The sequence below is a fragment of the Saccopteryx leptura genome, chromosome 6 (assembly GCF_036850995.1).
Source record: "Saccopteryx leptura isolate mSacLep1 chromosome 6, mSacLep1_pri_phased_curated, whole genome shotgun sequence".
Taxonomy (NCBI): Eukaryota; Metazoa; Chordata; class Mammalia; order Chiroptera; family Emballonuridae; genus Saccopteryx; species Saccopteryx leptura.
In genome coordinates this window covers 179927379-179942216 of record NC_089508.1, presented here as the reverse complement: position 1 = coordinate 179942216, position 14838 = coordinate 179927379, and the positions used below count along the sequence as shown (strand labels likewise).

General features: G+C 40.5%; 1 protein-coding gene across 1 annotated transcript; it reads left to right on the top strand.

The window, feature by feature from the left end:
* The first annotated feature begins 3202 nt into the window (after nt 1–3202).
* Nucleotides 3203–13820, top strand: SLU7 (SLU7 homolog, splicing factor). The gene is made up of 16 exons (XM_066342682.1): nt 3203–3297; nt 3555–3742; nt 4753–4906; nt 5041–5121; nt 5420–5584; nt 6451–6519; nt 7231–7278; nt 7488–7619; nt 7889–7986; nt 8155–8222; nt 8334–8473; nt 9318–9479; nt 11326–11430; nt 11589–11660; nt 11776–11889; nt 12162–13820. Exons 2-16 carry the CDS (start codon nt 3573–3575, stop codon nt 12339–12341), a joined length of 1758 nt encoding a protein of 585 aa, XP_066198779.1. The 5' UTR covers nt 3203–3297; nt 3555–3572; the 3' UTR covers nt 12342–13820.
* The last annotated feature ends 1018 nt before the right edge of the window (nt 13821–14838 follow it).

Genomic DNA, 14838 nt, shown 5'->3' with positions numbered 1-14838 from the left:
CTTGTGCCTGGTGGTTTGAATTTACTAGACACTTCCACACTTCCAAGTAAATTTCAGTAATTGTTTTAAGAAGATATAAAACAAGCGTGGATGATTTGCAGACTACTCATTTTCAAGGTATTCTCTGACACTTTCTATTCCTTCACCTATTGCACCGTAGAATCAAAATTAATATTTACATTCCTAAACTCTAGGCACTGCAAATTCTTAATAAGAAAAACATAGCTATGATAATGGGTAATCTTACTGAGTTAGCTATTTTCACTTTTACATTTTAAAGAAATACATGTTATTTTTTTCAAAAATTTTTAATTACCAGAACAGATGGCACAAAAAATAAAAAATTCGACTGAATCAATTTTAAGGTTTAGTTGGCTTTATTAAATGATCCCTGGATTGGGCAGCATCCCATCTAACACCTGCAAGTGTGTTAGGAAAGTTACAGTGTACAGTGTTGCAGGAATGCAGGAAGCAACTCACAGAGGACAAAGATGCTCAGATAACTTGCTGAAGGAAAGGGGATTTATTTAGCGGACAGACCAACATGACCTAAGAGGCTTCAAAACATGAGTTCCCGGAAGTCAGATTTCTTACATCTTATTATATACCTTTTCAGTGTACATGCACAGGGTATGTGATTCTTTTTCTTTTTTTTTGTATTTTTCTGAAGTTGGAAATGGGGAGGCAGTCAGACAGACTCCCGCATGCGCCTGACCGGGGTCCACCCGGCACGCCCACCAGGGGGCAATGCTCTGCCCATCTGGGGCGTTGCTCTGTTGCAACCAGAGCTAGTGGGAGGGGAAGAGAGAGACAGAGAGGAAGGAGAGGGGGAGGGGTGGAGAAGCAGATGGGCGCTTCTCCTGTGTGCCCTGGCCGGAAATCGAACCCGGGACTCATTCACGCCAGGCAGATGCTCTACCACTGAGCCAACTGGCCAGGGCCGGGTGTGTGATTCTTTTGTTTGCAAGAATACTGACTCTCATGTCTCCGGAGGGGAGGAGGTGTGAGGGGAGTTTTGGACCATTTATTTGTCTTAACTATTTACAAATCCTGTTTTTCTTATTTTGTGCTGCAAGTTGTCCCAGAAAGCTGATAAGGGAACTGTAATTAAGCCGGCTGACTCAGTCACTCCTGCAAGCTTTCTCGCTCATCAATAGGAAAAAGGATAGGGCAAGAGAGAGATTAATAAAAAAGAGAAAAAAGGATTATTTGGGAGCCAAGACCTCTTTTTTTTATTTATTTATTTGAGGTGGGTGATGCTGGAGGAAAAGGACCCATGTGACATATAACCTTACTAGGGCTTGAGAAAGGAAAGAGTGTCTAAGCTGCTGCTGGAACTTGATCAGTAACCAAAGAAACGGTAAATTCCTAACTAGCCACATATACTTTACAATGGTTCCAATTAAAAAGATAAATGATGGCCTGACCTGTGGTGGCGCAGTGGATAAAGCATCGACCTAGAACGCTGAGGTCGCTGGTTCAGAACCCCAGGCTTGCCTGGTCAAGGCACATATGGGAGTTGATGCTTCCTACTCCTCCCCCCCATCTCTCTCACTGTCTCTCTCTCCCCTCTCTAAAATAAATAAAATCTTTAAAAAAAAAAATGATTATAGAAGGCAATGCCTGTTCTTTCTACGCACATCCTGATAAAAATACAGATATACTGCCTGACCAGGCGGTGGTGCAGTGGATAGTGCATCAGATTGGGATGCGGAAGACCCAGGTTTGAGACCCTGAGTTCGCCAGGTTGAGCGTGGGCTCATCTGGTTTGAGCAAAGCTCACCAGCTTGGACCTAAAGTCGCTGGTTTAAGCAAGAGGTTACTCAGCCTGCTGAAGGCCCGCGGTCAGGGCAAATATGAGAAAGCAATCAATGAACAACTAAAGTGTCGCAACGAAAAACTGATGATTGATGCTTCTCATCTCTGACCGTTCCTGTCTGTCTGTCCCTATCTATCCCTCTCTCTGACTCTCTCTGTCTCTGTAAGAAAAATAATAATAATAAAAATAAATAAAATAAAATACAGATATACTGTATTTTCCCATGTATAAGATGCACCCTTTTACTAAAAATTTAGGATCTAAAAACTGGGTGTGTCTTATACAATGGTTGTAGAATTTTTTACTTGTATTTCCCCGCTTTTTCCCACGGATGAAGAGTTGTATGAAGTTTATGATGAATAAAACTTGAATTCAATAACTTTATGTAATACTTTTTCTTTTTTCAAATTTCGGGCCCCAAAATTAAGGTGCGTCTTATACATGGGAGCGTCTTGTATATGGGGAAATACAATCATTGCTTCCAGAACCCTTCCCACACTCCCAATTCCAGGTGCTTAATGACGCTACCTTATCTGCATATTCCCTCCACCTGAGGTAAATCCTTGAATACAGGTAACCAACTAAAACAGCTGATGCATAGCTATATTTTCTTTGTCCTGCTGCCTATATAATCATCTCCGAACTCTGCTCTCCAGCACTGTCCTCAGATGAGCCTAAATAAATCTTCCTTAAGCCTACAAAGGTTCAAGTCTTTTCCTCGACATTCTTAATCAGAAAATTCGAGACTCCACGACTAGATAATATTTCTGAAAGAGATCGAAACTGCAATTAAGTCCAGATTGAGGGGAGGGGGCGGCGAACAAGGTCTGAGGCTATGGGAGAGAGGGCTGAAGCTGAAGAACCCTGGAAAATGGGCGGAAAGCTCTAATTCTTAGATACATCCCCAAAGTGCAGACGAACGCCAGGTTGAGGAGGGAACGGCAAACCGGGACCTCGAAGGAAGCCGCCCTCCTAAGCCTCAGTCATGGTATATAAGAGGCCGTCAGACCAGGGCTGTGTCTTCAGTGGTTTTGAAAGTAAAAAATCTGTCACTGGAGCTACACTGCCCAGTATAATAGCTGTTACCCGCTTATGGCTCTTAAGCACTTGAAATGTGGCTAGTCTGAAAAAGTGTAATATCCGTATGATATTTTTAAAATAGGGTTGTTTTTTTCTTAATGTGAAATGATAGTGTGGCGTTATATTTCTCTTGCACGGCGTTTCATGGGAGGGCTTTAAGCTTGGGGTGGTGGGAGATGATATAAACAAATCAGGGTTTTAAAAAAAACATCACAACAGGGCTAGACTATCCCAATGAGTCGGAAGCCTGGCAACACTCGCAAGATCTCGCGAGACCCAAAGAGTTAGTGCGCATGTGTCCCGCGGTGGCTGCCGGGATCGCTAAAACAGAAAATAGAAGTGGACGGATTGGTTTTGTTTCTGTCCTGTGGTTTTTTTGGCCCGCGGAGACAAGACTGGTAAGGAATTATTTTGAGAACTTGGGTGGGGAGAATAGTGAGTGCAGCGGGAGCGGGGACGGTGTGGGGGGCGGTGGGGGGGCGGTGAGTGGGCGCGGGGACCGGCCCAAGGGGAGGAAGGTGAAGCTCGAGAACGCCGGAAAATGAGCTGAAAGCTTCTAAGTTTAATGTATGTGGTCATGGGGTGATGAACGCCAGACTGAAGAGGGAACCGGGGACGTGGACCGAGAAGGAAGCCTTGATTTCTTCCTTTGCAGAGAGGAGGCCCGATAACAATGTCGGCTGCAGCTGTAGATACCGTTAATGTTGCCCCCATTTCGGGGTCCAAAGAAATGAGTTTGGAGGAACCGAAGAAGATGACCAGAGAGGACTGGCGAAAGAAGAAGGAGCTAGAAGAACAGCGAAAACTCGGTAATGCTCCTGCCGAAGTTGATGAAGAAGGAAAGTAAGTAGTTGTGTGCGTTGGGTGTTTTTTGTGTAATCTCTTCATTTAAAATGCTGGCTGCCTCAGTGGTAGAGTGTTGGCCCGGCATGTAGAAATCCCTGGTTCTATTCCTAGTCAGGGCACACAGGAGAAGCGACCATCGGCTGCCCCACCATCTCCCTTCTCTCTCTCTTTGTCTTCCCCTCCTGCAGCCAAGGCTCCCCTGGAGTAAGTTGGCCGGGGACCTGAGGATAGCTCCATGGCCTCCCCTCAGGCGCTAAAATAGCTCAGTTGCTGAGCAGTACAGCAACAGCCCCAAACGGGCAGAGCATTGCCCCAGTGGGCTTGCCAGGTGAATCGCGGTTTGTGCATGCTGGAGTCTGTCTCTCTGCCTCCCTGCTTCTCACTAAAAAAAATTAGGAAGAAAAAAAAAGGCAAATTCATGTCAGCCTTACCAATTATTCATCCTTTGACAGGAAGCTATCTTTACCATTACTATCATGTTTTTCTGTATTTTGTCAAACTCATATGTATAAGGTTTAGTAACCAAAAAATATTGAAAGACTTATAATGAACAACTATAGTCCTTTTCAACCCTTCCCACTCCTTGTCCCACTGTACAAAAGTGACTATAAATCTTTGTATTTTTGAGATTTTTCTGGCTGGTACCTTCACATGTTTAAATAATATACTTAACCCATTATTTTAACCAACTCTAAAACACTGCTAGTTTACCTCTTGCTCTGGTGCAAGATTTATCTCACTTATATACATCTTCCTTCCTCCTTCAGCTGTATCAGTATTCATCATTTCTTTGTGGGTAGCTTTTCACTCTAATTTAAATTATGTTGTTGTTGTTGTTGTTTTTTATGATAGAGCTGGCTAGCTATTCTCTCTTCCTTCCCTCACCCCCAGCCACCCACTGCAATATCGCTATTCTTAGATCCTGTATAGGCTGCTTTTTGTAATTGTAATAGCAATTATTTTTAAACTTGATTCTTTAAAAAAATTTGTTTTTAATTTTATTACAGAGACATCAACCCTCATATTCCTCAGTATATTTCTTCAGTGCCATGGTATATCGATCCTTCAAAAAGGCCTACTTTAAAGCACCAGAGACCACAACCAGAAAAACAAAAACAGTACAGCTCATCTGGAGAATGGTACAACAGGGGTGTAAAAGAGGTATGTAGGCAACCTGTGTGTATCCATGTAGATATTATTGTAAGAATTTAACAGAACAACATTAATGCAATACTATATAAAGGGGAACTAGATTACATAACCTTTTATCTGTTTTTCTTTATACTCATTTATAGAATTCTGTAACTACTAAGTACCGCAAAGGGGCGTGTGAAAATTGTGGGGCCATGACACACAAAAAGAAAGACTGCTTTGAGGTAAATTTGCCTTTGAAATTTTTGGAAACTGTTGTCGGAATCTTTCTTTCCTTATTTCTTGTCAGGGAGCTTAATTCTATTTCTCTAAAATTATCTACACTTAGCTAGCACTTAAATAAACTTAATTTGAGTGAAAGTAGTTCAGCATCATCAAATTTTTCTGCTGGAAGACTAACTGGTAATTTTATTAAATAAACCATAAAGTCCCTTGTTATGTTCATGTCTGCTCTATAAAGATGAAATTTTCCTCTAGGTTACAGTTACTTAGGGAAAGATTTCATCTTACTCTGTTTTCCAGAGACCTAGGCGAGTTGGAGCAAAATTTACCGGAACTAACATAGCTCCTGATGAACATGTCCAACCTCAGCTGATGTTTGACTATGACGGGAAGAGGGATCGGTGGAATGGCTACAATCCAGAAGAACACATGAAAATTGTAGAAGAATATGCCAAAGTTGATCTGGTGAGCAAAATTCCCTGCTTTCCTAGTGTCCTTGAGGAATGCACGTTTGCTGTATCTCTGATTTAGCAAATCTGTTTTTTTGAGTCTTCAAGCAGTTTTAAAAGGGTGGCATTTTTGTGTAAGCCTAATTGACTAGTGAACATAAACAGTGCACTAGCCCTGTTTAGTAGCAATTTCTTTTTCTTTGATTCTTACGTTGTCCTTTACTCCCTGGCCTAGGTTGCAAAAATTACTGGAAGTCTGAAGCTTTTGGCTCTTGGAGGTTATAAAATTGGTTCCCAGACTGTATGTTGTCCATGGGCCTGTTTTACAGTTGTCTGAGAGCATTTTGAGTTTGGATAGAAGGGGACTAGGATAACTTGTTTCAGAGTATTGAATTTTATTTTAATTCAGCCGCATACTTTTTTCCGTTATATTTTCACCTATTCACCCCTATTCTTTAAAAACCATAGTCATGCTGCCATTTTATTTTTCTAAGGGGGAGTTAAGATTTAAAAATCATAGTATTCCATATAATCTGAATTTTATGTTTTCTTAAACAGTGAAATATATGGTAATACTGGGCCTGCCTTTTAAGAGTTAGGCATCTGTAGTCAGGTGACAGCTGCCCCTTTTGCATAGGGCTTGCTCTCTGCAGTTTACCACAGGTGCTGTCTGCTTTAGTCTCCCTTCATGCATGGTTTAAACAGGAGTCTGTAACTGTTCTATAGGAGTCATAGGTCTAGTGCTCCAGGAAGTTTCAGAGATAACCTTGTCCACTGACCTTTTCTAAAACAATGAACTTACTCCCTTTAAGTATATTACAAAAATTAAATGTTCATTTGAATGTGATAAATAAATTACAAATTTCTTTTTTTTTTGGTTAGGCAAAACGAACACTGAAAGCCCAGAAACTCCAAGAAGAATTAGCCTCAGGAAAATTAGTGGAACAGGCTGTAAGTAATAAAAATGATTAATTTAAAAAAAGCACTTCAAATCTTAGTAACCAAAAAAATGAGAATTGACCATTTATTATATATATCTTTTATTAGAAAAGATTTAGGGAGAGAGAAGTACTATTGACCAGGAAGAATAAAACCGACACTGTTATACTTTTGAAGGAATACACATTGAAAGACTATTGCCAGTTGCTAATGAGGAAAGTGTCTCTGTGACAAGGGTTTCAGGCTCTCCTTACATCACAATGTGGTGTTTGTTACTTGAGTAGATTTCAGACCTAAATTTTGCAGAGCTGTTTTGGCTCTAAAAATACTTATTACATGATCCTGGTAACGTTTTCTTTTTGGAGTTTCCAGAGAAGTAGTGAGGTTTAATGAAAATGGTATGTCTAAGACGAACACATATGACATGAATATTTATTGGGTACCTTGGTTGTTTTAATCTTTTCATTTCCTTTGTGTGATCATTATTTTATATCAGTGAAAATTCTCTAGAAATGTTCTGACTTCTAATAAAATTAACTTCACAATGACATACTTGTGTGAATAACTTAATAACTTTAGAACTTATGGGCTCATTACAAGTGAGAAAGATGAGAATTGTTCAGTTAAGATTTGTTACATTATCTTAACTATTTTTAAAGTGTTAAATAATCAGTAGAATTAGTAGAATAAAATAACAATTTTTTTCTTTCTGTCATGATACAGAATTCTCCAAAACACCAGTGGGGAGAAGAGGAACCAAATTCTCAGATGGTAATGGATATTTGCCTTCTCTGGGTGTATGTTAAATTTTTTAATTCCTATTAGCTAAATATAATGATATAACTATTACTGGTTATATTAATACATACTTAATGATAATAGCTTTAACGAACACAAACGAATGTGGGCGTGGTTAAAGAGAAGGTCAAGAAAAACAACTAAATGCTTTTTTTCTTACTGTGTTTTTTTCCTCCTTTCAGGAAAAAGATCATAATAGTGAAGATGAGGATGAAGATAAATATGCCGATGATATTGACATGCCTGGACAGAACTTTGACTCTAAGAGACGGATTACCGTTCGGAATCTCAGGATTCGAGAAGATATTGCAAAAGTAAGCCTGGCTGACTTAATGTACACATTCAAAAAAATATTTATCTTCCCAGCCTAAATTTTACCTACTTAGCTGGTATCTGGCATTATATGGGTAATACAGTCAGTCATTCCAAAATTAGGTATCATTCTGTTTTTTTCTCTTCATCTGTGCCCCAGAATGCATTCACACATAGACTTGATTGTGATCAACTTCTAGTCTGCTGAAATTCTTTTTTTGGAAGTAAACAGTATACATTAATGCAGTCTTGAAATGTTTTTCTCTTCTAGTATTTGCGGAATTTAGATCCAAATTCTGCTTACTACGATCCCAAAACGAGAGCGATGAGAGAGAATCCCTACGCCAATGCAGGAAAGAACCCCGATGAGTAAGCATCGAGCTAAATGTACAAATTTCCTGATTAGGGGTGGGAGGGGCTTCTCATTGTAAAACTGAATCTGACTTAAAATGAACATCATCTATGGTTGGATCAGAAAAATATCTTTCCTTAAAAAAATCAGTCTCTGAAATAATTTTTTTCAATTTATGTTTACAGAGTGAGCTACGCAGGGGATAACTTTGTTAGGTACACGGGAGATACCATTTCAATGGCTCAGACACAGTGTAAGTGTTTGCTCTATTGTTGAGGCACTTTGTATCAGCTCACAAGAAATTTGGGGGCATTTTTAAACACTGTGCAGCTGGCAACTTACTCAGATGTTTTCCTTGCCCTAGTGTTTGCGTGGGAAGCCTATGACAAGGGATCTGAGGTGCATCTGCAGGCCGACCCTACCAAGCTAGAGCTGCTGTATAAGTCCTTCAAAGTCAAAAAAGAGGACTTCAAAGAACAGCAGAAAGAAAGCATCCTGGAAAAGGTAATTTGGGCTGAAATGCTAAGGAATGTGTCTTAAAGAGAAATGACCAGTTAATAAGCATGTCGTCTGCATTTGAAGTACAGTACAAAGAGGGTCCCTTTTAATCCATCAGGAATAGTTCTTTCCATTGACGTAATCATTTAGCAAAAAGGATCAGTATAGCTGTATCTCTGAGCTTTAGTAGCAAAACTAACCACCCTAAAATTTAGTAACTTAAAATGAGCATTTTTTTTTCCTCATGATTCTATATGTCAGCTGGGCCTTCTGGTCTGGGCCTATTCATCTGAGGCTGGGTGGTCTGGGATGGCCTCACTCTGGTCTCTAACAGCTAGTGGGCAGGTTGTCCTCCTAAAGGAACCTTATTGGAGCAGCTCATCTCTGCCCCACCTGAACTCTCATCCTTTCGCAGGCTAGTCCAGCTTCTTTGCGTGGCATTCTCAGAATACTGGTAACAAAAATACGCCTCAGTGCACAAGTGCTTTTCAGGCCCCTGCAGCGTCACAGTTGCCAGTTTCTCATAGGCTGCAGCAGGTCACGTGACCGAGCCCAGATCCAACGAATGTGAAATACGCTGTCTCTTTAGGGGAGGAGCAAAGTCACTTGGCAAATGGGCATGTGTACAGGATAAGGGGAATGTATGGCCACATTCAGCAGATCAATAGCAACTGAGATACCTTGTATTTGCCTATGAAAATTTGATGGCGTTTTTCCTTCTTACTGTGTTTTATATAACAAGGCCGTAAAGAGTGTTCTTTTAAGCTGATTGGAAGTAGATGCTTCAGTAGAGAATTGAATGCACATCTTTATTGTAAAATGCATTTGATAATGTTCGATGTCCTTTTAGTATGGTGGCCAAGAACATTTGGATGCCCCTCCAGCTGAATTGCTTCTAGCTCAGACGGAAGACTATGTGGAGTATTCAAGACACGGGACGGTCATCAAAGGGCAGGAGCGGGCTGTCGCCTGCTCGAAGTATGAGGAGGACGTGAAGATCCACAATCACACGGTATGTGTTCAAGAACCAGAACCGGTTTTGTCCTTGTTGGCACTCTGCTCTGGCTTCTTCTGTTTTTATGTTACAACTTCAATATTGTTTCATTGCTGTGCTTTTCTTATATTTTAAGTTTGTTTTATGAATTATTTCCAAAAATAGAAAAAAATGTAAAGAATACCATGCTGTTCACCCATACCCACCACCTAGATTCAGAGTTGTTTTACATTTGCTGTCTGTGCTCTGTGTAGGTATGTGCACATACACATGCGAAAATGCGTGTGTCTATTTTATATTTATGTTTTTTGCCTGAAATATTTTGAAATTTTACAATACACCCATAAACACTATATCATGTGTCTCTTAAAGTTAAGAATATTCTTTTTTGTAGCAGCATTACTACTTCAGAAAACTGACAACCCCTTAATAGCGTCTAATTTCTTGGCCTCATTCACATTTTTCAAAATATATTTTAAATAGCATTTTGAAGGTTTTTTTGTTTTATTTGTTTTGTGAGAATCCAATGAAAGTTTGTTTTGATTGTTATTGGATTGTTATGGCTCTTTTCTACAGTGGATCTCTCCTTTTTCATGACATTTTAAGAGACCGGGCCAAGTATCCTTTAAACTGTCTCATATTCTGTGGCTCACTGGTGATACTATATAACTTTTCCTCTATTTGTTATATTTCCTGTAAATAAGAATTCAGATTTAAAGGGTTAATTAGATATGTTAAATATTTATTTACGTATTTATTTTTATCAATTGATTTTAGATAGAGAGGAAGGAAGAGAGAGAGAGAGAGAAACATTGATTTGTTGTTCCACTTATTTATGCATTCATTGGTTGGTTGATTCTTTTTTTTTTTTTTACTTTTTTTTTTTTACTTTTATTTATTTTTTACAGAGACAGAGAGTGAGCCAGAGAGAGGGATAGACAGGGACAGACAGACAGGAACGGAGAGAGATGAGAAGCATCAATCATTAGTTTTTCATTGTGCGTTGCAACACCTTAGTTGTTCATTGATTGCTTTCTCATATGTGCCTTGACCGCGGGCCTTCAGTAGACCGAGTAACCTCTTGTTGGACCCAGCAACCTTGGGTTCAAGCTGGTAGGTTTTTGCTCAAACCAGATGAGCCTGTGCTCAAGCTGGCGACCTCGGGGTCTCGAACCTGGGTCCTCTGCATCCCAGTTCGATGCTCTATCCACTGCACCACCACCTGGTCAGGCGGTTGATTGATTCTTGTATGTGTCCTGACCGGAGATCAAACCTACAACCTTGTGTCGGGGCAAACTAACCAACTGAGCTATTCAGCCAGGGCGATATGTTAAATAGGTTAACAAGAACACTTCATAGGTGATGCAGAATGCTTCATATTGCATCATACCATAAAGTATATAATGTTACTTGCTGTATTCTTGAAGAATCTGAACTATAGTTGTCTCTCCGAGTTAGGGTTAAAAGTTGAACTACCTGTAGGTGCCAGGCTAGTAAACCGACATGAGCGAAGTGAGCCTGACACTTTGTCTAGTAGGACCATTCACTCCCCAGCAACAGCCAGTTCTTGCCAAGCAGGAGTGTGGGCCCTGAACTTCCTTGTCCTTAATTTTTCAACAGCAGTCATTTACCTAAATTTTTTAATATGTTTTAGGAATAATGTATAAGACCACTGCCCTAAAATGCCTGCTTCTCACACTTGAGGTCATGCCAGCCTTTGCTTGTTAACTAGCCCTAGAATTCCCATAATTTTCCTCCTAGATTACCTTTAAAAGGGCTGTATTTTATACTCTTAGCACAGCACGTGAGAGTCTCTAGTTCAGGTTCCATTGTAAGTAACATCTCTCTCCCTCTCTCTTTGCAGCATATCTGGGGATCTTACTGGAAGGAAGGCCGATGGGGATACAAATGCTGTCACTCTTTCTTCAAGTATTCCTATTGTACTGGAGAAGCTGGGAAGGACAGTGCTGTAAGTAGTTGTCCTCTAGTTCTTACTGCTGTAAAACAACCAAAGCTCTCAGGTCGCAGTCTGTATGAAACATACGTCCTCATGTCTCCAATTTGAGCTTTTTTTTCCGTGGTTGATAGCTATGATACTCAAGTCCAGTTACATGTCTCTTCCCGCAGAATTCAGAGGAATGTATAGTGAATGATACAACCGGAGAAGAAGCCGTGAAGAAACCTCAAACCCTCATGGAGGTAAGTTGATAATCATTTGTCCTGAATTTTTTAAATCCCTGAGGGAGAACTTAAAAACTTGCACAAGAGCTTCGTTTTTGCATTAATAACACTCTGTTTTAATCCTCCCTGTCAGATACATCAGGAAAAACTAAAAGAGGAGAAGAAGAAGAAAAAGAAGAAGAAGAAGCATCGAAAGAGCAGCTCAGATAGCGATGGCGAGGAGAAGAAACACGAGAAACTGAAAAAGGTACTTGGTGAGGTCTAAGTAGTCAAGTGACGACCGTGTTCTTTATTGGTCAGGGATCTTAGGAAACACATTATCTAGTCCTGTGCCCAAGCTCATTTCCGGTCACCTGGTATCTGGTATGGGATGCAGATGGAGGTTTTGTGTGTCTCACTACTGCCTGCTTCTTGGAATATTTGACAGATACTGCTGATGCAGGGAGGAAATGAGCTTTGTAAAGCTGTAATTGCAGAGTTCTGTAGAGCCTGGCACTCAGTGTGTTCCCTCTCACGTAGGCGCTGAATGCAGAGGAGGCCCGCCTTCTTCACGTCCAGGAGCTCATGCAGGTGGATGAGAGGAAGCGGCCTTACAACTGCATCTATGAAACGCGGGAGCCCACCGAGGAGGAAATGGAGGCTTACAGGATGAAGCGCCAGAGGCCAGATGACCCCATGGCCTCTTTCCTTGGACAGTAGGGACCAGTCACAGACGGTTGCCCACAATAAACACAACAGACAAAATACTCTTCAGCTTCTTGCTGATGGTTGTATTGATAGATGGCAAAGTCAGTGTGTGCTCCTCTTGCTGTCTGACTTTAATAAAGCTTCCAGTAAATCCATTCCTTTCCACGCTGAACAAACAGAAGAAAAACAAAGAGGAGGTACATTAAATCCGGATTAAGATTTTATTTCCAATTTTATACTATTTCAATAGTAACATGGAATGAGGCCCTGGTGCATGCGCCGGCTTGCTCTCTTCTTTCACTCAACAGTTGAGTCTTAAACATTATTTATTCCCTTTTTATGGCCCTTTATCTAGTGTTTGACACATGTTAAAGGTAGATTAATTACTCTTTCTCAAAACTAGGTCTTCATTTTTTTAAAATAAGTAGTAACTGTAATTGTAGTATTTTTATAGTCATTTGTTTCTGCTGTAAGGTTTTCCTGGTCTGCAGCTAAAAGAAATTCGAGCTGAGCCCTGGCCGGATAGTACCATTGATTAGAGGGTCGTCTCAATGCTCAGAGGTTGCTGGTTTGATCCCCCGTCAGGGCATATCCAGGAACAAATAGATGTGTCGATCTCTCTCACTCACTCCCCCACCCTAAAATCAATCAAATTTTTAAAAAAATAGATCTAGAAGGAAGTTTCCAGAAAGTGTGAATAACTTTATCCTCTCTGGTAATAATTCTGTTTTCGTCTGTTTGTAAAATTTCAAATTTTTAAATTTTTCCTTGTGTCTTACACCTGGTACTAAATGTGTTAGCCTTTGGAAAAAGATCTATTTTGTCACTCTTGAATCAGAATTGATCAATCAGTACTAGGTCCTTTACCATTCTGGACATGAACCTTGACACAGAAATCCATTCCTTTATTGTAGAGGATATAATTTGTGATACAATCATGAATATTAAATTTGATTTTAAAAGCTTATAGAATTCCCTTACACCTAATGTTTGTAGCCAGCAGGTGTCACTTTGTAAAATTTACAAAAGCAAAACCTGAAATTTAAGGTTTCTACAAAGAATTATAAGGATAGCTTGTAGGGCTCACTAGTAACTCAGAATGCCATGATCCTCAGGCCTCTTCTAAGAACATTGTGAAAATAATTACAGTTAAAACTAGTTAGCCTGACCAGGCGGTGGCGCAGTGGATAGAGCGTCGGACTGGGATACAGAAGACCCAGGTTCGAGACTCTGAGGTCGCCAGCTTGAGCGCGGGCTCATCTGGTTTGAGCAAAGCTCACCAGCTTGTACCCAAGGTCACTGGCTCGAGCAAGGGGTTACTCGGTTTGCTGAAGGCCCCCGGTCAAGGCACATGTAAGAAAACAATCAATGAACACTAAGGTGTCGCAAGAAAAACTAATGATTGATGCTTCTCATCTCTTTCCATTCCTGTCTGTCCCTATCTATCTCTCTCTGTCTCTGTAAAAATAAATAAATTTAAAAAAAAAAAAAGTTAAAACCCCTGACATGAGTACATTGACTTCCAACAGCTCGTTGGATTTTCTAAGCTGCCAAAACCTGTGAGGATACGGCATTAAATTAGCATCTCAGAAATAATTCTGGCAGGAGAGTAACTGAATCAAACTGTGAAGTACTATGGATATCTACATGGTATCGAGATTCAGACTGGTATGAAATTTTAAAAGTAATGCAAATAGATCTAATTCTTAAGCACTTAAAGAATGTCAAAAGTTTGTTTTCATATTCCTACTTTAACATGGGATAGTTCAACATGAAGTGTGAGATTGGTATTTATTTTGTATCTTATTTATCTTTTGTTAATAAAGGTATATAATTGAGAATATTTAAATGAATGAAATGGTTTGTAGCATTATTTCAAATATTTGGTAGAAAAGTAGTTGGTGATCGGGCTCTGAGGGAGCCTGGATTAGTTTCTGTGAGTTTGAATCAGAAATTTTCAGGGTTGTTTAACTCAAAAAATGATTCACCTATCTTTCTGGGCCTCTGTTCCCTCTTCTGTGAAACCTAATTTACTCTGAATTTAGGAAGAATCCTGTAGTATCTGAAATCATGCCTTATTTTTGTTTCAATTTGGAAGAAAGGTAATACCCAGAACATTACTCAAGATATATGTTTTGGCCCTGGCCGGTTGGCTCAGTGGTAGAGCGTCAGCCTAGCGTGCAGGAGTCCCGGGTTCGATTCCCAGCCAGGGCACACAGGAGAAGCGCCCATCTATATGCTTCTCCACCCACCCCCTCTCCTTCCTCTCTGTCTCTCTTCCCCTCCTGCAGCCAAGGCTCCACTGGATGGAGCAAAGTTTGCTGGGGCGCTGAGGATGGCTCTGGGGCCTCTGCCTCAGGCGCTAGAATGGCTCTGATTGCGGCAGAGTGTCGCCCCAAGATGGGCAGAGCATCGCCCCCTGGTGGGCATGCCCGGTGGATCCAGGTCAGGCGCATGCGGGAGTCTAACTGCCTCCCTGTTTCCAGCTTCGGAAAAAATACCAAAAAAA

What these genes read in the sequence shown, in the direction of transcription:
- SLU7 (XM_066342682.1), top strand. Translation starts at nt 3,573, where the DNA reads ATGTCGGCTGCAGCTGTAGATACCGTTAATGTTGCCCCCATTTCGGGG. An exon ending in TTCGAGAAGATATTGCAAAA is followed by an intron (nt 7,620 to 7,888) that starts GTAAGCCTGGCT and finishes TTTCTCTTCTAG; the next exon opens with TATTTGCGGAATTTAGATCC. An exon ending in AAGAAAGCATCCTGGAAAAG is followed by an intron (nt 8,474 to 9,317) that starts GTAATTTGGGCT and finishes ATGTCCTTTTAG; the next exon opens with TATGGTGGCCAAGAACATTT.